Genomic DNA, 23,095 nt, shown 5'->3' with positions numbered 1-23,095 from the left:
CTGTAACTCAACAGTTTAGCGCATGTTTTAATAAATGGTGATCAGAGGGGGACACACAGCTCTCACTGTCAGACATGCCTGGGCTTGACTTGTTGTGTCCACTGCCTGGCATTGCTATATCATCTTGATAAAAAACCTATACCAGTAGGACCATATGATATGGGCCAGCCGTACTGAGATCATTAATTTAATGCTACTAAATATCTCTCAATTTCAGGACAAAAGATTTTGCCTTTTATCTCAGTGCACATATCTGACATCTGCACATTGCACAGGTACAGATTAAACCAGTAAATCCCCAAAACGAAAGCAGTGCATGACTGAGGTTGATTGTTTTCAGGTGTCTCTGGGGATTGTATGAAAGCTACATTAAAATGCATGAGCATGAAGTTATTACAGTATATTCTTCGAGTTACTAATCTAATACTAATTAGTACTTTAATAGTGCTTAAATAGTTCAAATAAATTCCACTACAACCATTTGACAACAAGCTACTCACCATGTGTTTTACTACATTAGCTTTAATTCTCATAATATTAATAACTTTAAAGCTCCTTTCATGTGTGTCAAGCACAGTTGTAGCATGTACAAAAAACACCGTCTATCTCTGCTTTAACATGTGCCATTTTTATTATTACCCTTGGACGATCAGTGTAACACACGGAAGCAACTCTTCCAATTCCTCCCCGCACACCGCCTTCTTCGTGTCATAAGAAGACCATCCCAGAGACACACGTCAAATTCACTCTTAATTCTGCCTTAAATACAGTCCCCCAAATTAACTGCAGCTGACATTAGTGAATTAGTTTTGAGCCTTTCCAGCGCAGCCCATCTCCAGGACGACAGACGGAGGCTATTAAGAATTAATTAACAACCCTGCAATTAGTTTTCTGGTTTCAGTGTAAAAGGGATTCATTCTCATTCCAGACTGCAATCTCCTAAAGCTACATGTGTCACGGGGGTCACATAAGTAGCACGGCGGCTCTGTTTTGTTTTGTTTGTTTCATTGTCCATAAGGACTTTGTGGCAGGAGAACTTTATATCTGTTTCTGAGACCTTGAACTGTGAACCGCTGAACACATTCCTGCGTGTGAAAGGAAAGGAAGGCACATGCAGAGAGACCCGGCTGCCTGGTGTTGTATCAGCACTGCCTGTACTGTCTCAAACTGCTGTATAAAATATCCCTCTGAATCAATGGTGCTCACTTCAGAACACTATAGCTTTTATCTGAACCTCCCGCAGGCAGTCAGCAGCAAGGTGGGGAGTAGACACCGGAGCGCATTCACTGCCTCGGGTTCTGTCTTGGCGTAATAAAGGAATATTTCATGTGTGACACTCACACAGCCTGTGGGCGTACATTATCTAAAGCAGACTTTGAGTTAGAAATAATTAACAAAAACATATTGCTTGTGCCTTCATTGAATTGCGTGTGCCGTCCACTCATCCTCATCCTCGCACAGCGCCTCAGCTAGGAATAATCCACTGCACATGCTAATCACTTGGCGATTGATTTGGCCCTTTTTGGTCCAACAATTTCTGTAAACCACCGAATTGATTTGAAAGAAATCAATTAACAGCTCAGGGTAGGTAAATATGAACAAAATTATGGATCGCTCTGTATATAGTATGACCATCTGAGCAAATTCTTGCTGCAGCTTGTGTGCCCGCGCCGAGATGCTCAGCGGGAGCGAAATCCGGTACGGTTCAAGTAGCCCCAGGTGAACTCTGATAACCAGGCAGTCTGCAGTGATAAAGTTATCTTAGATCCATCAAGACGAAAATGCACTTAACCCTCTACATCCAGCCCTGCCATTTTATCAGCACCATAATGAAAATTGATAAAAGGGAGCTGTCTTATCATAATTCCACATACATAACAGCAGGGAATTGCTATTTTAGGAGGCTACAGGTGAAGGAGATGAGTGGAACAGAACAGGCAGGAAGAAAGAGTTGCCTCCCAGTTGCAGATCAGATGTTATCGATGGAGGAGCTCACGGCGATGCAAGTACAGGCCGTTTGTCATAAGACATTCTTCATAACTGGCCAGATTGTCGCTGTCATCGCAGGGATGCTGGAGCTGAGCAGCGCCTGACTCAGCGAAATCCTTGGCCCTGCAGCCAGGACTTGCACAGAAATAAAATCCCGATAAGCATTAAAATGTGAGGGAGAAAAGGGGGCACGGGGAATTATTAGAGAGAGCGGGAGCGAGAGACCCACATGTGAATAGGAGATTATTACGGAGACAATGAGAAGACGAGAGGAGGAGGAAGGAGCTGCATGAACCCACTACATGCTGACGCCATTTGTTTGTGTCCCTGTGCATTTTATTAAGCCTCTAACATTAAACAGATTTAGCGGGAGCAGCCAAAGTCATGAAGTAATTATGCTTTAGAAAACGCTCTGATTAAAAGCGCTTGCTTAAACTATCAATCCACACTGTACTGCGTTTTCTTGTTTATTCCCAGAACATGCTGCTCTGAATTTACCCTCTAGATTCAGAGGAGGGATGGAAAAAAGGGGAAAATTCATAAAACATTTTAAAATGGAGATTTATCCATCAGGCTTGCATATAAAGTACACAATTTGCAAGCTCATTGATTTCCTGCATAAAGCATGTCCTTGAATTGATAGGTGTAATAAACATACGTTGAGGTCACTCAGAATCGTGGATTCTCTCAAATACCTGACTCAGTGCGGATAAAATGAATGTAAATGCGCTATAAGAAGGAGGATGAAAGAGGAGACTGTACGAGGGAGCGGTCGATCAGTGAAGACAAGCAACAGTATCTCTGCGGAGAGCACCGGAAATGTCTTCTCTGTTGGGATTCCTTCCTCCAGCTCACACTGCGCTGAGGGCTCTCTTAAGTGTCCAGATACCCCACAGAGGTGTTGATTAAGTCAAGCTGAAGGCCAAAGCCCGCCTGCAATCGAGAGCCCCCGGCTCACTCAGTGGGCTATCAGGTGACCCGTCTCCTGCTCATTCGTTTTCCAGTCAGATACTGATGCTGAGAGGAGCTATTAGAGCCAGCCCCAAAAAGCATTCTGCTGGGTGGTGATAACTGGCAGGTACCACGATGTGGAGAAAGAAGGGGGAGAGGGGTGAGGAAACGGCAGCACTGGGAAGCGGAGGAGGGTAAATGATCTCTGAAGGCCATCTTATTAATGGAGGCTTTTCATTACTAGCACTAATGCAAATGATTGGTGGGGCTAATGAGCTCGAAGGTCTGTGTGAATGAGGGCTCTGTGGAGCGGCAGTGTGTGATGATCATAGCGGGAGACAGAGGTGATGAGTTCTGAACATCGTATCTGTTCATGATGAACATTTTGCTTGTACAAGAACAGAAGGAATAGAGAAAGGAATGGATGAGTGAACTGATGGGTCGGTGAGTCAATTGTGCACAGACTCGATATGGCAGCCCGCTACAGGCAGGAGGGTACAAGATGAATGGTGAAGTAGAGGAGCGTATTTCACCGTCAGCGGACTGAAGTGAGGTAAGGCATGGAAAATGTCTTGATCGCCTTATGTACGCTCTCGGTGTGTGTAAGCTCTCAGGAGACGGCGAGGCGCAACGTGTTCTTTGAAGGTGCGGCATCCCCTCGTCACATGTCACGAGGGTTGCATTATTTTACATTTAAAGTCTTTACCAAACACGATGCCTAGGAAAAAAACCCTGTTTGCAGTACTGTGTTAAAAACACCCTTGGTGGCTGCTGTGAACCTGGCGTGTAGAGGGATTTAGCCCGATTTACAGCATGGCGTGTACAGGATCAGTTCTGGCTCAGGAGTGTCTCATCTGGTGTCTCTCGGGGGAGCTGTGGGGGAAGGACCAGAGGCCACTGATTGATGGTCAAGGACACTGAACCCCTCCCACACCCTCTGCTCAGAGGAGCCCATCTCTGAAGCCACGTCCACAGGGGGATTGGGATGTTGCCTGGCTGGCTGCCGTCCGTGTGCCGCTAGTGACAGGCTGTTTGGAGGATACAACCAACTCTGTGAATCCAATAAAAGACAAATGAATAGATTGGAGACTTCATCCAATACAAAAACATGCACGTTTGTTCGATTTGTCTTCCTTCGTGTGCTTTATTGAATGTATACAGTATAAAGCTCAAGGAAAGGAAGCCTAAAGTACCAGTGTGTGTTGGTTAAAGAGCTGAAAAGTAGTAGGGTCAGGTTAAACTTTATGTTTCTGCATTTGTGCCTGTGTTGAAGGATGATGGGATTTCAGTTCATTCAAAGGCTCCATAGATGCAGGCCTTCAAAAAGCCTGAGCTTGCACAGGTGACTGATTAAAACGTTGATTTGAACTATAAAGGGATCTTCACCTGTGTCTGCAAAGCCGGCCAATTACCTCACACTATGGATGTTTTTCATTATGCTATGTGAGAAAGGACGCACCTGTGTTTCTCCGAGCTCCTCCAGAAGCCTCCTCGCTCCTCGAGGAGGTACATTTAAACGATTGAAAGGTCCTCGTGATGGCGGAGGGGGAATGAATTCAGGGTCATAGGAGAAGTTAGGACGCGGGGAAGAATAGGTTAGCATAATGAAAAGCACCCTATTACTTAATAAATAATGGCATTCCAGCGAATTACAGTGCAGCGCAGCACTCGAGATAATACTCGATACAAAGCCTGCATTGAGTGCCACAGTTGCAGATTTCAGTATGATTCATTATCTGTGTCAACAGAGACTGAAGTTCAAGGCCTTAGCATTTGTTGTGCATATGATATGTGGGTGACAAAACTGCTGTCGATGGAGATTTGGGAGAGATAAGGGGTAGGGAAGGGCGAGAGAGAGTGAGAGAGAGTGCTTCATACTCCAGCTCACTATTTACAGCTAATGGCTCCAGTCCAGAATCAGGGGAGAGTAACAGGGATTGTTATTTTCATATGACTCTTGCTACAGCTGGAGAGGCTTTAGTTTTTCATTTCAATTCTGTTGCAAAACAGTAATTGAAGCATATCGCTTTCATCTCCACTTATCTCCTCTGCTCCTCTTCCCTTTGGAGCGCTGCTTGTCTTCCCTGCGTTTGCGCATCCTTGACACTATTGGTTTCTCTATGATATATTGTCTGGTATTCTGGTACTTCATTGTAGCTTGCTGCTGATGTACATGGCAATTAAATTCAAACCCCAAAGAGGTAGAGCTCAGTCAGCCCCCCCGCCCTCCTGCATCCGCTGCTGCCGTTTCAGCCTCACTTTCACCCCCCTTTCAATCACTGTCCTTTTTTTCTCTCCCCGCTTTCTCCTCCTTTAGTTCACCCTGCTTCTCCCCACATCGCTCTTTCTTCTGCACTGTCTGTCTGTATCTTTCTCCTTCCATTCCCTTCATGGTAATAAGCAGAGTAATAGTATTGCAGGCGGGTCCTGGTTGGGGACTTAATTAAAATGGCAAGTTACAACCCACACAGTCAAAACAATGGAGGCTTTTCGCGGTGACATGGGGAGATATTAAACAAGCCCAAAATCAAGCACAGAGAGGAGGCAGGGACCGGTAACTCTGACTATACCTCAACCTCACTTAACACTTCCCTTCCTGAAGTACTGAGAGGTTTATTGTTATGCTCTCCAGCCCAGTCAACATTAGTCATCGCAGAGATCCACTAATTACTTTGTGAGCTCTTTGAACTGCTGCACGAAAAGCACTTGTGCACAAGATATTAATGTGATTACTGCAGTATTTACTGAGCCGTAAACTACACTGACTCTGATGAGATGAGAGACTGAAGAAGGCAAATAGTGACATCTGCCTATTTCCCCTCCCACCGCCACTACCACTATACGCACACACATAAACACACACACGCAACACAAACAACACCCAGAATGATTTCGCTAGCACGGCTAGCACAATGCTGCGCGCTGAGGCGCAGGCAGCAGTGGGCCGGCTGAGCAGGACAGGAGCTGTTGCTATGGTTACCATTTCTCAGCTCGCTCTCACAGCCCAGGAAAACTGTGTCATTATCCTGTACTTTGGATAGGAGGTGAGGGAGAAAGAGAGAGAGGACGGTTACAAAGACAGAGAAAGAGGTGGAAAGGGGAGACAAAGAAAGAAAGGCGAGAAGCAGAAAGAAGAGGGAGGGTCTGCGGCTCACGCCGGCCAACCACGGACATAAACCGTATATCATCGCACATCAGACACATTAAACTACTTACAGCAAAGGTGGAAAAACACTGATTGTCTTGTTATAGTAGAAGGTCCTTCTGGTGAACCTCAGGTCTTTGCAATTATGGGGATGTTACTTTGACACGTACCACCGACCTAAACATTTTCTGCAGACTTCAACGACACCGGCCTCCCCTGGCTCATCTCTATAAATAGATTCTGCATATCTATTAACCAATCACGTCTAGGCAAGCTTTGGCTGCGCTAAGTAAAGAGCACGTATGAAAAGAAAAGGAGAGAAGGTATTTGCTGCAGTCATCAACTATCTTATTTTATCTGCATTCGTAAAGACAAAAGAAGACGATGGAATCCCGGCCTGGATATGCACCGCTTCCCCAGAAAAAGATCACAAGCTATTTAGTAATGGCTCGAGGAGAACAACAAAAGGCTCCAGGCCAGCTCCCCACATCCCGGCCCGATCAGGCATCTGTGAATCTGATCTGCAAAGGCCCAAACCTGCACAGGACCCAAAGGATCTGGTGCCAATATCCCACTGCCGCCAGACACCACAGGACAACCCCCTGGGTCCCATGTCCATTCGCTGACAGGTCCAAGCTGTTTTGGCAGCCCGGGGTGTACCTTTACCATATTCACCGGGCGGTTTGAATGTTGTGGCGGATCGGTGTAATTGTGCACCTCTGTTCACTGTTTTTTTTCCCTTTTTGTTCCCCTTTCCATCTGTCAGACAAGCTTATAGTTTTCACTCTAATAGGTAAACAACTTCAGCGCTGACAAATAATACCTGAAAATATCAGGTGATAACAGGGTGGCTTTTTCCCTTTCTCTCCATCACAACTCCTGTGAAAATTGTCAATAACAAGCTATTATGTCGGCAAGAAAAAAAAAGATCAATCTCTGCATCATTGTATTTATTTTAACACACTAGCGTTCATGTAACACTCTAATGGCAACCATTGCAGGTTCTTATTGAATAAATGCATGGCCCTCACTACCAGGGGCTGAGATTCTTGCAGATCATGCATCTCTGACCTTTGAAACGCCACGAAAACGGCTCGATATGTTGGCGACGGAATCTGTGTTTCTGCGTGGTATGTCTGTGCGTTCGGTTTTGTCGTCATTCACTTTGGGCTGTGTGTTTGTGAGGTCCACATCAGAGGAGTTACATTGTGAACTAATTGCATGGCTGTGTAAATAGAGGCACCCTGCTGATATGGGCTGTGCACCACATGATTTCCCCTGGTGCAGCAGAGCCTGTTTGTGCTGCTTTGCCCACTTCTTTGTGCAAGCATGCATGTGACCTGTACATGCAGGTTTATATATATATATATATATATATATATATATATATATATATATATATATATATATATGTGTGTGTGCGTGTGTGTGCAGATGGAGTGTTTGTTTTGTAACCTGTGAGGTGTGCTTTATTGAGCTACAACCTAAGAGTGTGCCTGTGATGAGGAGGCAGAGTAGCCCTTTTCCAAATGAAAGGCTGCCCTCTTCCTCTTTGCCCGCCTGACGCAGCTCTCCAGAGAGACCTGTTCATATTACTGTGGCTGTCTGCTGGTCAGAGAAACACAAACAAGCCAAAACAAAGCCTCCTTCAATAGCAATGTTACAAAAGACCTTGTTCAGCCCTCAACTGTTCTCCACTGATGACTTTTTTGGGCCACTAATTTGAAAGAGGGAAAAGGGGGAATAAGTGTTTTGACACTCAACTAAAAATAGATGAGATGGAAGAAAGGTTTTTTTCTCTTTTTTCTGGACTCTGGTGCTGCTACTCCTGATTGAACTGTATGTCTGGTTAAAGTTGGATTTACTAAATGTTTAAGCTGTAGTGGTAGACAGAGTGCAGTATGTACTGGTGCACCACTGTTTTCAAGTATTAAATGCTGTTAAAACCATAAGGTCCCAGTGGAGTTTCGTGCCAGTTTATTGGAGGAAATATTACATTTGCAAAGAGAAAACTGTTATCTGGCCGCACCTTTAGTGCATACACATTTAGAGCTGGCACACCTGAAATATCTGTCTGCTTTAATAAAAAAGCCAAATTTTATATATACATACACAAGATGCAGTCTGCAGTTGAATGCAGTCAAATCTGTTGCATTCTACATACACATAAATTCTCAACTACTTACATTCAGAGTCCAGCCAGAACCTCACAGGTCCGAAGCACAAATTCAGACATTTCTCCACAAGCGTTGACATTGTTGCTGCAGGAGATTCAACTGCAAAGTGAGATAGGCAATGGGTAAGCTCAAGTCATGTGACCTGTTGAAAAGAGACGGGTTGCGACCCACACAATCACCTTACAATGGAAAGGTGATTGCAACACCCTTACCTAGAATGTGAGGGTGTTGGCCGTTTAACATCTGGGAGACCAGCAGGTCACCATAACTACTTGCAATCAGTTGCCAAATGCGGAAAAATTGTTTTCTAGTTAATGTGACTCTACTAAAACATCACTAATGTCATTATTCCACCTGCACTTTTCCTGTGATGACAGGTCAGAATGTCTGCAGGGAGTCGGAGAGTTGTAGATGATGTCACAAAACCCTCTGGGTCTGTCCAGCCACCCGAGTGTTCAATAACACTAAGAGGAAACTAAAACAGCTGTCGATCAGGTCGTACACACCCTCGTTCATTTCGGAGAAGTGATCTGATCAGACAGCATAACACACCAACACCTGTCCCGGTTGACTATTACTGCTTTAAGCCGCAATTATAGGCGACGCATTCGTCACCGCTCGCTGCATAACCATTTATGCTCGCTGCAGTCTGCTTCTAAATGACAGGTGTTGCAGCACAGAAAAAAAACCTCTAGATTACAAAATAGAAGAATATAAAACAGAAAAAATGCGACCATGGTGGCGTTTTCAGCTCACTGTTGTCGAAGGTCTCATCTTCTATAAATGTTGCAGTGATCTCCCTCTGAGAACCACCTCTGAGTTCAGCAGTAATGATGTCACTTCTGGATGTCACATTTAATACCTTATGAAGCCAATACGGTACAAAGAACTGGTAAAGTTCACACCAGTGGGTGAAACACTTACTGGCTCATAGTGTTGTACTATAACAGTAGTAAATGTGTCAGGACCGTTTTGGATGGTCACATGATCAGTAATCTATAAATGTGTCAGGAAAAACTTAACATTCAACTCAGTTACATAATATGGCGTTAACATTTTACTCACTCTTTGGTCACTGATTGATTGATTTTGATGATTGTTTTTCTTCATTTGCTTTTTTAAAATTTGCTCTACAAAGAAGTGGACTTTGTTTTATGTTTTTTGATCTGAGTTAACTTTCAGCCATTTGGGGGCTTGATTTCTGGTTGTGTTGCTGATCAGTTAAATTACCAACAAGATAATTTCCTACACATCATCAAACTGGCCTTCGGCCCCACAAAGTGTGCTGTGATATCTTGAGATGCCCATCAGGATAGTCTCAGAGGTGTGCAACATGTAGTTGACCACATCACTCACTGACCTTACAGAACACTAATCTCTGACCATTCACTGCCATATCAACAGGCCCCCTCCCAGGGGCTCCCTCCCAGGGGCTCCCTCCCCAGGTCTGGAGGAAACTGAGAGCTGGTCTAAGGAAAGTCTTGGATGTCACCAACCATTTTACTGAGACTAATATCTTTTTGACTCGGACGATACCACCTCTTTCATCTGTGGGCTGTTTTTCCCATTCATTTTTTTTATTAATTAATTTAGAATTTTTTTCTTAAGACCCTCCCAACAAATTCCTTCCCCTTTAATTCCTTCATCTCATATAATTCATTATGTAACTATATACAGATTTGTATCCACTCGTTTATTTAATGTAGTATGTATGCATGTCTATTGGTATATGTTTGTATGAATGCATTGGTGTGCAAATGCGTATGTAAAACTACTTATGTACAGGGAGTGCAGAATTATTAGGCAAATGAGTATTTTGTCCACATCATCCTCTGCATGCATGTTGTCTTACTCCAAGCTGTATATGCTCGAAAGCCTACTACCAATTAAGCATATTAGGTGATGTGCATCTCTGTAATGAGAAGGGGTGTGGTCTAATGACATCAACACCCTATATCAGGTGTGCATAATTATTAGGCAACGTCCTTTCCTTTGGCAAAATGGGTCAAAAGAAGGACTTGACAGGCTCAGAAAAGTCAAAAATAGTGAGATATCTTGCAGAGGGATGCAGCAATCTCAAAATTGCAAAGCTTCTGAAGCGTGATCATCGAACAATCAAGCGTTTCATTCAAAATAGTCAACAGGGTCACAAGAAGCGTGTGGAAAAACCAAGGCGCAAAATAACTGCCCATGAACTGAGAAAAGTCAAGCGTGCAGCTGCCAAGATGCCACTTGCCACCAGTTTGGCCATATTTCAGAGCTGCAACATCACTGGAGTGCCCAAAAGCACAAGGTGTGCAATACTCAGACACATGGCCAAGGTAAGAAAGGCTGAAAGACGACCACCACTGAACAAGACACACAAGCTGAAACGTCAAGACTGGGCCAAGAAATATCTCAAGACTGATTTTTCTAAGGTTTTATGGACTGATGAAATGAGAGTGAGTCTTGATGGGCCAGATGGATGGGCCCGTGGCTGGATTGGTAAAGGGCAGAGAGCTCCAGTCCGACTCAGACGCCAGCAAGGTGGAGGTGGAGTACTGGTTTGGGCTGGTATCATCAAAGATGAGCTTGTGGGGCCTTTTTGGGTTGAGGATGGAGTCAAGCTCAACTCCCAGTCCTACTGCCAGTTTCTGGAAGACACCTTCTTCAAGCAGTGGTACAGGAAGAAGTCTGCATCCTTCAAGAAAAACATGATTTTCATGCAGGACAATGCTCCATCACACGCGTCCAAGTACTCCACAGCGTGGCTGGCAAGAAAGGGTATAAAAGAAGAAAAACTAATGACATGGCCTCCTTGTTCACCTGATCTGAACCCCATTGAGAACCTGTGGTCCATCATCAAATGTGAGATTTACAAGGAGGGAAAACAGTACACCTCTCTGAACAGTGTCTGGGAGGCTGTGGTTGCTGCTGCACGCAATGTTGATGGTGAACAGATCAAAACACTGACAGAATCCATGGATGGCAGGCTTTTGAGTGTCCTTGCAAAGAAAGGTGGCTGTATTGGTCGCTGATTTGTTTTTGTTTTGTTTTTGAATGTCAGAAATGTATATTTGTGAATGTGGAGATGTTATATTGGTTTCACTGGTGAAAATAAATAATTGAAATGGGTATATATTTGTTTTTTGTTAAGTTGCCTAATAATTATGCACAGTAATAGTCACCTGCACACACAGATATCCCCCTAAAATAGCTAAAACTAAAAACAAACTAAAAACTACTTCCAAAAACATTCAGCTTTGATATTAATGAGTTTTGTGGGTTCATTGAGAACATGGTTGTTGTTCAATAATAAAATTATTCCTCAAAAATACAACTTGCATAATAATTCTGCACTCCCTGTATGCATATGTTAGTGTTTCTAATGTCTTTATCTTTTACAGCTTGTCCTGTTTTCCTTTATCTATTGTAAAAAAGGAAAATTACTAAAAGTCTTATGAGTTCATGTGTGGTAATAATCTCTTCTGATAGCTTTACTACATTTAGTTGTTCATGAGATTATAATGCAGCCTTTTTACGAGTATCAGAGCTTAACTCTGTCTCACAAGCCAACTGGAATCAGTGGCAGCAGTACAGTAATTGCCATTTTTGCTGTGTCATCTGGACGCGACACGCCAAGCTGACCGCGGGGTTTGCAAATGGTCAGTGCAGCGAGTGAAAGTGCAATCACAACTAATCAGAGCTTCTCTTGTTTCCTGCCCACAGCGCCCAACACTGCACCCTATGGGAGCACAGGAAGTGCGCACATCTCGCTGGCCTGCCGGTACCTGGTCATGGCTCTCTCCTCCTTCATCAGCGTGTACTAGCAGAGGCCTGCCCAGACACAATGACTGTCGAGAGCATTTATGAATCCTTTTTGACATTGCTGATGGCTGGAATCCAATCTGGTACAGTTTGTTGAGCTGTGGTGGGAAAATAATCAGCGTTACTTTTTGTGTGGGGAAATGTTTTTTTTTCCTTTTTTTTAATCTTATTTTCTTATTTGGTGAAATTTCTGTCATGTAAATACTATGATGTTTTTTATTATTATTATTATTATTATTATTATTATTATTATTATTATTATTATTTCCTCTTTATTATTTTTTTTCCTTTTCTGATTGATTGACCAGCTTGTGAATCAGTGCTCATCCCCAACCCCCACACCAATCAACAGCCCCACCCTCCCCCACCCCTCGAACCTTTCAAATGAGTTACTTTCATGCATCTTGTCCCTGCGAGGCGATGGCGCAAAATTGACATCTTCACCCATTTTTGTACACGACTAAAAAAGAAGCAATTCCGCAAAGTCTCTCAGTACAAAGAATTACCATACCAATGTTGTATTGAATGTATTACCGGCTGTTGAACAAAGGAAAGACATTTAGATTCCTAACAATACAACTTTTGATCATGGAGTGCGCTCGAGAAAAAAAAAACAGTTAAAAAACAACAAACAACCAACAACAAAATAATAATTAAAAAAAAAAAAGGCAGGGCGTTTTCAGGACCTGTATTATCACAATTACTCAATAGATGGATGAACAGTGTTCAAGGTGTGTTTGTCGTATCCTGAAATGGGTCCTTCAGTTACTATGCCTGCCTAACCGCTTCAATCAGGCAGCCGTCAAAAGTAGCAAAATATACTGTATTGTATCTTTATATTTTAATATAGCGTAGGCTTTTGTTTTAAAGTGGGACCAGCTTTTCTCATTCGACCAAGAGCATTAACACAAACCGTGACTTTGTACGCTATGAAAGGAGGAACATCGCCGCCCCATGTTTACATTTTTCTTGAAAATAGAAATAAAAAAGTATATTCTGTTTTTTTCCTTCTGTTTAGTCTTGCTTTTTTTTCTTCAGCGAGTCAGTGTATGTGAAGAATATGACAAATTGTTGCAGTTAGGAAAAAGGCGAGGCCCAAGTTGAGCTGCTTCTTTCTTTTTAGTTTGCGCTCCACCTCCAGTAGGTATCAGGGCAGAGCACTTTGTCTCTGAATTCGCTGCGTACCTACTGATCATCTTTGGCTGAAAACCCACAGCTCCGTACTGTAGGATCGGTTTTTTCGCCCCCAACTTTGGGTATGAAACTTGGATAATGGAGTCTGGGAAAGCACCGTTCTGCTGCACTGCATTTTATTACTCTCCTTTCCAGTGCAGAGAATTAAATGCAGAAATATGCCCCACTTTCTTTTTTCCCCCTTCAAATAAAGAGTCAAAGCCATATTTGGCTAAGTGCATAATCTACAAAAAACCTACAATAATTGCACCTTTTACAACTTTAACTTTTTTTCATGTTATTCATGATGAAGAGAAGATGCTCATTACCAAACAAACATGGCCTAAGGTGCTACCAGCCCTCTCCAAGATGATCAAGGTTAACAAAGAGATGATCAGTGTGCATCGGAGGTCATTTAAATTCAGCCTAACAGCAGAAACTGTAACTTTTCAAGGCTTAAAATCAGTGTTTGCTTTTAGACAAGGCTGTCAGCGTGGCATATTCATCCTCACGTATCCTTAATTCATGGTTGAAACAGAGAAACTGTACTGTGATGCCTTAATAGTACCATAGACATTAAATTACCCTCTTTTTGAAAGGACGCTTGGAGAAAATCTCAATATGACACAACTTATTTGTCATTTTGACGTATTATTGATGACTGAATGTTCATGAACCATTAGCTGACTTATCTGTTAAATTAGGCATTATATTCAGTCAAATCCAACCGATGGCTCCTGCAGGTATTTTCAAATAAGTCAGTTGTACAAATGCAGTATTTCCGGTCCAAATAACGCGTTCGGATTTGGACCGAACAGTGGAGGGACTAACAGCATTCAAGTTCAGAGTATTTTAAGACAGCAAACTTGCAACTGCAAATCTATAGAAAAATAGCCATCGCAGTTAAAAGACTTAAAGCACAAACATTATTATTTGAACGTTTTGTGGTGATTTGTTTTGAGGTCTGCTGAGCTTTTCTGTTGTTTCCTTTTCCGTTTCTTTCTTTTATTGTTTGTACTAAAGTTGTTATCAGCTTGTTTTACAAATTATAAAAATACTGCACCATATGATCTTGTTTAAATGTTAAGGTATAATGAAAATGGGTCAGACGTATATTTATTCTCTTCCTTTATGAAAACAGTGTAAAAAAAATACATTTGAAACATGTAAAACTGAATATGTGACATTTATTTGAATGAGGCACAGTATGGCATAGTTTATAATGTTGTCTGGTTCATTTAGATGCCATAACTGTTGTTGATTTAAGTACATTAAAAGAACAATGTTTGCAATCAAATTACCTACTTTTGGAAAGAGAGAGGGTGTGAACCAATATAACAGTATTATAGAACAGAGTCAATGTGTGTATATTTGGAGAAAATATGATACCTTTTGATCTTTAGAGCCAGTGTGTAGTCATAGTTTCACACACTTGCGTGTTTGACGATGTGCAGAGAGTATGGTTGTGCTGCATGTCAAAGTTAACCTGTGTTTTTGAGGTGGGCATTTTACAGATATTCATACTTTTTATGACTGGAAGCAGTTTTTTCCAAACGTTTGGTTCATAAACCTGGTCTAAAAAGACATACCTCTTACAGATTGCCAGGCTATGTTTGTTTGTGATTTCTTTCGATCGACTTTGCTGATAAACTAAAAACAACTGCTGTTCAGAGTCATGATGATTATTGTGGCACATTGGTGACAGTCTGGAGTTATGTTGGTTGCTTGTTAAGCAGTTAAAACCATGCTAGTATTCCATATGAAATGTAATGGATGTTGATTATTTTCAATAATGGTATTAACAAGTCCCTTTTATCAAATCAATATTATTTGCAATAAAAGTCTTCATGTTACAAGATAAAGCAACATCTGACTTAATGAGCGCTCAAGAGGAGTTTTTCATTGTTACTTCATGATGTTTTGAGAGTAAAGGTAGCTGAGACAGCATCCTCACAGCGTACGCCGTCCCGTCACTACAACCTCACTGCACGTCCTTTCCTCCCATGAAGCAGATTTTTTCTTAAAGCATTCGGCAAAACTACAAAATTAGCTTAAATGCTAAGTTGTAAAGAATTCGCCAAAAGCTTGTGTGGGTTGCACCAGTTTGTAAATTTGCTATGTTTGCATTTAAAGTCTTTCGTAGTAACAGACATAAACTTGTCAATAAAAACCGGCATAGCCTTTGTTTTCCAATAGCATAGAAGTCTGTGGCAAAATGACCCAACTTCTCACTTGTTTTATGACCACAGTAAACTCGTCAGGTTATGGTCTCTGTCACTAGTTCTTCTTTGATGTATCGTGACTTTTATTTTATAAAGTATGGTCCCATTTATAGTAAACTAGATGGTTAAGCAATTTGTGTTCGGTAACTACGGTTTTGCAGTGTTATTGGGTTTGCAGTCAGAGCCACTCTTCGCCAATCAGGTTTCTTAACACCAACCTGGCCACAGCTAAAACGACCAAGCAGTGGGTGTGCATCTTTTATTTACAGTTTCCACCATGATGTCACCCATCAGTCTGTGAAGTCCCAAAACGAGTGTTTTCGCCCTCTTGGCTGCAAAAAAAGAAAACGTGATGAGGAAGGGCAGGTCTGGCTGTGAAACCTTATACTTATTAGCTAATAACTTGTGATTGACAGCTTGTTAGCCAGTTTCAGACCACACCTCCATTTTGACACATAGTATGAGATAAAAGATTTACATTGCAAATGTAATTTTTTATTCTTTATATTCCGCAACGAGTGACTGAGCCCATAAACTCAGCAAAAAAGTGTTTACAGAGGTCAAAACAGAAAGCCGTTTTCCTGTAGATGTATATTGGACCAGATGTCTTTTTGTTATCACAGCCATCGCCATCTGGTGGCCTTCAGATAGAATGCAGGTTTAAGGCACTTCTGCACTGGTTTCATTTTTTCAACACAGATGCTATGTCCATGGTTTATACCAGCGGTCCCCAACCCCCGGGCCATGGACCGGTACGGTCCGTGAGTCGTTTGGTACCGGGCCGCGAGAGTTGAGGCTCAGGTGTGAAATGTATGGTTTTCAGGGTTTTTATCGGTTTTCAGCGTTATTTTGTTATCGTTTTTATCGTTAACTCGGTTTTCCTGGGTCTTTTCACATGTGTTATTTTTTTTCGGTACCGGTACTAGTTTTATTTTGTTGTATTTATCCGCGACACCTTAAAGGCCGGTCCGTGAAAATATTGTCGGGCATAAACTGGTCCGTGGCGCAAAAAAGGTTGGGGACCGCTGGTTTATACCATCCATGGTTTCACTGCATCCTAAATATTGTTTTCTCTTTAATATCTTATTTTATTTTTTTTATGTACGCATTTTCGGATTGGGATGGGTCTGGATCAGGTGGTATGGCGGGTCACCTATCACTCAGAAGGTCTGTGGTTGGATCCATAACTCCTCCAGTCCATGTGCCAAAGTATCTTTGGGCAAGATACTGAACTTCAAGTTGCCCCCAATGCATCTGTCAGAGTGTGAGTGTGGTTGTGAATGTTAAAAAGCACAGGGGCACATAGAAAAGCACTGTATGAATGTGTATGTGTGGCTGGAATAGGAAGCTCTTTCAGTGCAACCAAGTAGAAAGGTGTTATTTAAGTACCTGTTAATTTACAATATGTTCACATTGTATGTAGTTCTTCAACTTAAGAACTAGCTTTCATGATATTGTCCATTCTAGCTAAAAATTGGACTTCAAGCAGTTGGTGCGCCCAAATATGTGCTCTCAAATGAGTGAAGCCTGATAAAACACAGTATAAGTGCACATAATCCAGCTCAATAGCAGTTTCTCATGTGATGCTATGATACAACCACTAGTCCCAAGGAAATAATCATTGTTCTAGTTGGCAAGTAATTCTTGGGAGTTATTTGCTGTTGCTAGGTGAAATTGGTGGAAAGATTGTGCTGCACCAGATAAAAAATCTCCTTAACTACCAACTACAGCTGACTAGCTGATCGGCAGTAAAATTTGAAAAAGTGCAACATAAACTTAACAGAAAAAGCTAAGCTTCACTGCTACAGCCAGCAGTGACAGGTCTGTGTGACGTTGGCTTTAGCAGTCAGTTTCCCTGCAACTGCCATCAACCTCCAGCAACAACTCTCCAACCAACTGGGAAATACTCTTTTTTTTTCCCCCTCACAACCAGTGGTCCTCATTCGCTTGAGGCTACAATGTTACCATGATTATCACACACCCAAAATAGCAAGGAAGCTAATGCCAGGTGGTTAACAATCATGTGTCAGTTAAAGCTAATTTCTCTGTAGCTCGATAGCTAGCAAGTGACACTAAAACAGTCAGTCTTCCTTAAAATGCTTTAAAAATTACACATATTTAAATCACTTAAATCTGTCTTGATAAGTCAAAACAGAGTTGATGTTTGTTCTGTCACTCTGTGAAACTGTAGCTAACATCAGCTAACGTTACATTAGCCATTGCTAATGTTTAGATTTGTATACACCTCACCCCTAGCTTCCATTATCTGTCTGTTAATGCAAGTTAGTTTAATATTATTCTGTTTGTACATCTTATTATTTAGTGTATTTCTTCCCTTCTAAAAAAGACCTGCTGGATCCGCCCTGGCGTAAAGAGGTTGTGGTTGAGCAAGGTTTTTTTTTTTTTTTAAGTTGCAGCTCAAATTAACAATCATTGTATCAATCATTGCAAATGTGCAGCATCATGCATATTTGATCCCCTCCCTTCCTGCCTCAATCACTGTACAAAGCCTCCTGAGCACAGATGGCCAGACTCTACAGCACACAGGATTAACCACCTTTTGCGCTGCATTATCATCACTGACTGGCATGCATCGCTCAGTATACGTGATCTGGAGACATCAGCGGACATAAGTCACCGCTCATTCCATTCGATATGCACCTGTGCTACTGTATACCTTTTTGGAAATAGCACGGGGCTTTCTACAGGGTGGGCCATGTATATGGATACTCCGTTGGTGATATTAAAGTCCTGTTTGTGGCACATTAGTGTATGTGAGGGGGCAAACTCCTCAAGATGGGTGGTGACCATGGTGGCCATTTAGAAGTCGGCCATCTTGGATACAACTTTTGTTTTTTCAATAGGAAGAGGGCCATGTGACACATCAAACTTATTGGTAATGTCAGAAGAAAAACAATGGTGTGCTTGGTTTCAACGTAACTTTATTCTTTCATGAGTTATTTACAAGTTTCTCTTTGTTCACAGCCATTGACATGTCGAAGAGGTTAACACGTAAGGAGCAGATCGAAATTGTGTTGATATCTGGTGAACGCAGTAACCGGGTCATTGCAGCAGGTTTCAATGCAAGACACCCTACGAGACCACCCATCTCCCATGCTACAGTTAGCAAACTGCTTGCTAAGTTTCGTGAAACTGGTTCAGTGTTGGATTTGCCAAAATGTGGACGCAAGAAAACTGTCACTAATGAAGAAACATCAGTGGCTGTCCTAGCTTCATTCAGTGTTTTCTCTATAACGCTGCCGATCTCCGACTGTATTCCCATGTGATGTCTTTGTTGTGTGTGTAAGTCGGGGGGCCACAGCGTAGCACTCGCCGCATGTCACTGGAGAGTGGCATTAGTCGAACATCCCTTCGGCGGATATTAGCTACTCACAAATGGCACCCTTACAAACTCCAGCTACTGCAGCATCTCAACAAGGATGACCCAGATCGGCGCACAGAGTTTGCAGAATGGGCAAAACAAAAATTGGAACAGGACCCTCAGTTCACGCAGAAGATTTTGTTCAGCGATGAGGCAAACTTTTATGTGAATGGTGAAGTTAACAAACAAAACCACCGCTATTGGTCTGACACTAACCCACATTGGATGGATCCCTCCAAGCCTGCTGGAACAACAAAAGTGATGGTTTGGTGTGGTATATGGGGAACAACGATAGTGGGTCCATTCTTCATCAATAGAAACCTCAAGGCCACTGGATATTTGAAATTGCTACATGATGATGTGTTTCCCTCTTTATGCACTGAAGCTGGCACGTTCCCTGAGTTTTTCCAGCAAGATGGTGCACCACCACATTATGGGTGCCAGGTCCGAGCATTCCTAGATGAACAGTTTCCTGGAAAGTGGATTGGTCGTCGTGGGCCAGTTGAATGGCCCCCAAGGTCTCCCGATCTGACCCCCTTAGACTTTTATCTTTGGGGTCATCTGAAGGAAATTGTCTATGGTGTGAAGATACGAGATGTGCAGCACCTGAAACTACGGATACTGGATGCCTCTGCTGGCATTTCTCCTGCGGTGTTGCTATCAGTGTGTGAAGAGTGGGAGAAGAGGGTTGCATTGACAATCCAACACAATGGGCAGCACATTGAACACATTTTATAAGTGGTCAGAAACTTGTAAATAACTCATGAAAGAATAAAGTTACGTTGAAACCAAGCACACCATTGTTTTTCTTCTGACATTACCAATAAGTTTGATGTGTCACATGGCCCTCTTCCTATTGAAAAAACAAAAGTTGTATCCAAGATGGCCGACTTCTAAATGGCCACCATGGTCACCACCCATCTTGAGGAGTTTGCCCCCTCACATATACTAATGTGCCACAAACAGGACTTTAATATCACCAACCATTCCCATTTTATTACGGTGTATCCATATAAATGGCCCACCCTGTAGTATTGTATGACCCGAATACACTCTTGACTAAAATATCCACGGTGTGACCTACCTCTTAAAAGTTCAGATGAAAAAGTCGTGCTGATGTACAAGCTGAAAAGAGGCCATGCCACCCACCTGCAGAGATCACTGCTTCACCTCATGCTCCCAGCTGACAGCGGAGGCAAAAAAATCTCTCCACTTTTTAAATTTAAGATAAGAGGATTTTAAATATTCATGCTAGCGCGTATTATTATGGCCCCGCAATCCCTATCCTGAATTTTTACATTTCCCCATTTGAGAGCATCCTCTTCCTCTCACCGCGATGTATCAGAAATGCACTGCTCTCTGTGATTGCACTTATTATGAGCTCGAGTTTGTTGCATTGTGAGACAGCAGCTGTTGAAAGTGAGTCTCTGAGGGGGGACGAGTACTGTACTGAATGTGCCTTCAAAGTATGCTATTAATCACCTGAACGCTATAACCCAGCCCTTATTTAGAGCATTACTGCCATGACAAATGTCATATTTCTTTACACTGGCTGTTTTATAACACCAGCCAATCATTCCACTTTAACAAAGACGCAACCAATGACCACTCACACTTATAACTGAGATCCTCTGTATTTGTACCCCCTGACAGTACTCACCCATATAATGTACAACACAAAAAACAATGAGTCCAACATGGTTTGAAATGTCACGATAATCACAATAATTCTGATTAGCGAATAGTTCGGTGTTGTCGTGTGTTTATCTTCCAGGGTCTGGATATCATGGGGTCAAACTGCACACAGATTATTTTTACAGCTAGTTAAAGGCACGTTTTTAAATCTTCCCTCCTTTTTTGACATACTGTGCCTGACTCTATTGTAACTTTCCTGATGCTTTAAAAACAGCGAGGAGGATTTTGTGGATCATGTGCGACTGTGGATGTGAGACTTGGGAAACATCGTGACTCAGACTGCTGTGACACTCTGAGACAGCGCGTTACTGCCAAGTGCATACACTGTACATGTCACCGGCAAGAGCAGGGAGGAGAGGCAATAGATTGTAAGTGGCATGTATGGTCTTAAATGACAAATGTGGGGGGAAAATACCTGACAATGAGTTAGTTTGCGTTGATACCGCTCCTCAACCTATCAGTGCATGTTATGACATTAGGATGAGCATTTGCAGTCCTGCAAATTCATCCATCTATCCATATATATATATATATATATGGATAGATGGATGCTGTGGAGTGTGGAAGTGATTAGGATGGTGTCAAAGTGGTTTTTTAGGCTCTTCGCAAAGACATCTGTGGACAGCGCGAACAGAGAGGAGAGACTGGAGGACTTGTGAGAGACAGGGGTTCCTCCTGACCTCGCGGTTAATGAAACCCTTCCTGTGCCTTTGTCAGTCTTAACTGGGAGATTGTGTCATACTACACGCTGGGGCTGCTTCTTGGCTCCTGCAGTCTCCATCCCGTTTCCCTGAGCAGCATACTGAGTTGTCAGTATCAAAAAAACCTCTGTTTCCTGAATGCATTCAGTTTGGTAGATATGTTTGTTGCACAGCAGGCAAATGCTATCCCTCCTGTCAAAACCAGGCAGAAAGAAGGGGGGGGGAAAGAAAAGCTTGAATATCTTTCTCTATAACCAGCCTCTGAGTAAGTTTGAGTCTATTCTAAAGAGAAAAGGGAACAATAGTCATCTTTTTGTCAAAATAGGTCTGTTTCGTTTCTCTCAAACACTTCAATATCTGCTCAAACTGAGTAATTTCTGACTAATGGGACTCCTTTAAAATCCCTCTGAAAATGTGGCAGGTGCCAGTGTAGTGGAGGGACATGCTATTTTAAATACAGGGTGCATCAAGTATTTGTCAACCTGTCCCTCATTATTTCCAGTGAACTGGAAAATAAGTTGCCAGCCAATGATGCAGAGCCTGAGATAATGCCTGGGTTTTAAAGCAAGCTATCTGAACCAGGTCTCTCCACGACGCCTATGACTGAATCACACACCGCAAAGTGTTTTCTCATGAAGCTCCTGGGCAATTGTCATTTTTCAAGAAGAGTTGAAAGGATTGCTATAGAGAAAATGTCATTATTTGACTGACAGTAAAAGTAATCCCATTTTATTTGTTTTCACGCTTCAAAAGGCAGATTACGCGTAGTTTTATACACTGAATGACACAGCAAATCAGTCCCTTGTAGCGCCAGTGCATCATGTGTCTCCAGTGTTGTATTGGTTTAAATGGTACGGGGTGCAGCATTTACTCTGTTTGTCTCTGTAAATTAAAAATGTTTACTTATGCCATTGTTTTGATTTGATTTCATTGCAAAACAAATTGGAGGATATTGTAAGTTTTCTGTATGTATTTTCATTTTTTTTATTATTATTATTATTTAAATCTTCATGCTGAAAAATCATTTGATGAGAAATCTCGAATGGAAATGTTTACGTAAATGTGTATGAAGGTCCTTTAGCCACAAGGGGTATAGTTGTACATTTATAGGGTCTAGATCACTGGAATGATATATATATGGCTTTAAGTGGCATTGATATATCTATATATAATATATATAAATATATATTGATATTTGTCCAGAAATAAGAAACTCATGTACTCAGTTACTTTAAAGCTTACATTGTGTATAGCACGTATGCAAGTCCCTTTTCATCATGTTTGATGTAATTTTGTAGCAGTGGTTTGATACTAATAAATGGCAGTTGATGATGGAGTTGCAGACTGTGATTGTGTTGATTGTGTTGACCTGATCAGACCTCCGTGGCAGCGAAAGCTCTCAGCCGACCGCATTCACAGAGAGCGCGTCTCGCCTTCTCGACCACTCAAAGCGGTGCTTTTATGGGTTTAAGAGAGAATGATTTGAATTGACGTAATTTATTCATAACAACATGCCTACGAGACTGAAAATATCCGAGTCGTCCATTTAATTAGAAGATACTTTGTGGTTTTCTCTGTGCAGCTCGTGACTATACGTATGTAAAAGCAAAACAGACCTTTTGATTTGTTAATTTTAGACAAATTATTGGATGTCGCTGCATTTTTTAAATGTTTTTAAGGCAGCGTTATATTATTTACAAAAATTCCTGATATTTAAATATAATTGGACAGTGTGTGGGCTTTAGATAAATACTAATGAGTGCATTAGTTTGATTCAGGTTTGATCAAAGGTGCGGACGCTCAGCTGTATCTCTCCCTTCACTGTAGATGGATGCGAGTGGGCCTTTGAGGGC

The 23,095-nt window shown here is 42.0% G+C and overlaps 1 protein-coding gene across 2 annotated transcripts in view; it reads left to right on the top strand.

Moving 5' to 3' along the window:
* Positions 1-22,578, top strand: part of negr1 (neuronal growth regulator 1) — a 178,014-nt gene extending 155,436 nt beyond the window's left edge. For both annotated transcript variants that reach the window (XM_084953027.1, XM_084953029.1), the window contains one exon: positions 11,971-22,578. In XM_084953027.1, the coding sequence (XP_084809153.1) occupies positions 11,971-12,071 (101 nt within the window). In that variant the 3' untranslated portion in view covers positions 12,072-22,578. The remainder of the gene's footprint in view (positions 1-11,970) is intronic.
* The last annotated feature ends 517 nt before the right edge of the window (positions 22,579-23,095 follow it).

This window comes from Perissodus microlepis, chromosome 15, assembly GCF_051167445.1.
Source record: "Perissodus microlepis isolate ML-2025 ecotype Zambia chromosome 15, ASM5116744v1, whole genome shotgun sequence".
NCBI classification, from domain to species: domain Eukaryota; kingdom Metazoa; phylum Chordata; class Actinopteri; order Cichliformes; family Cichlidae; genus Perissodus; species Perissodus microlepis.
The sequence above is the reverse complement of the archived record's forward strand: the minus strand, read 5'-3'. Positions and strand labels throughout refer to the sequence as shown.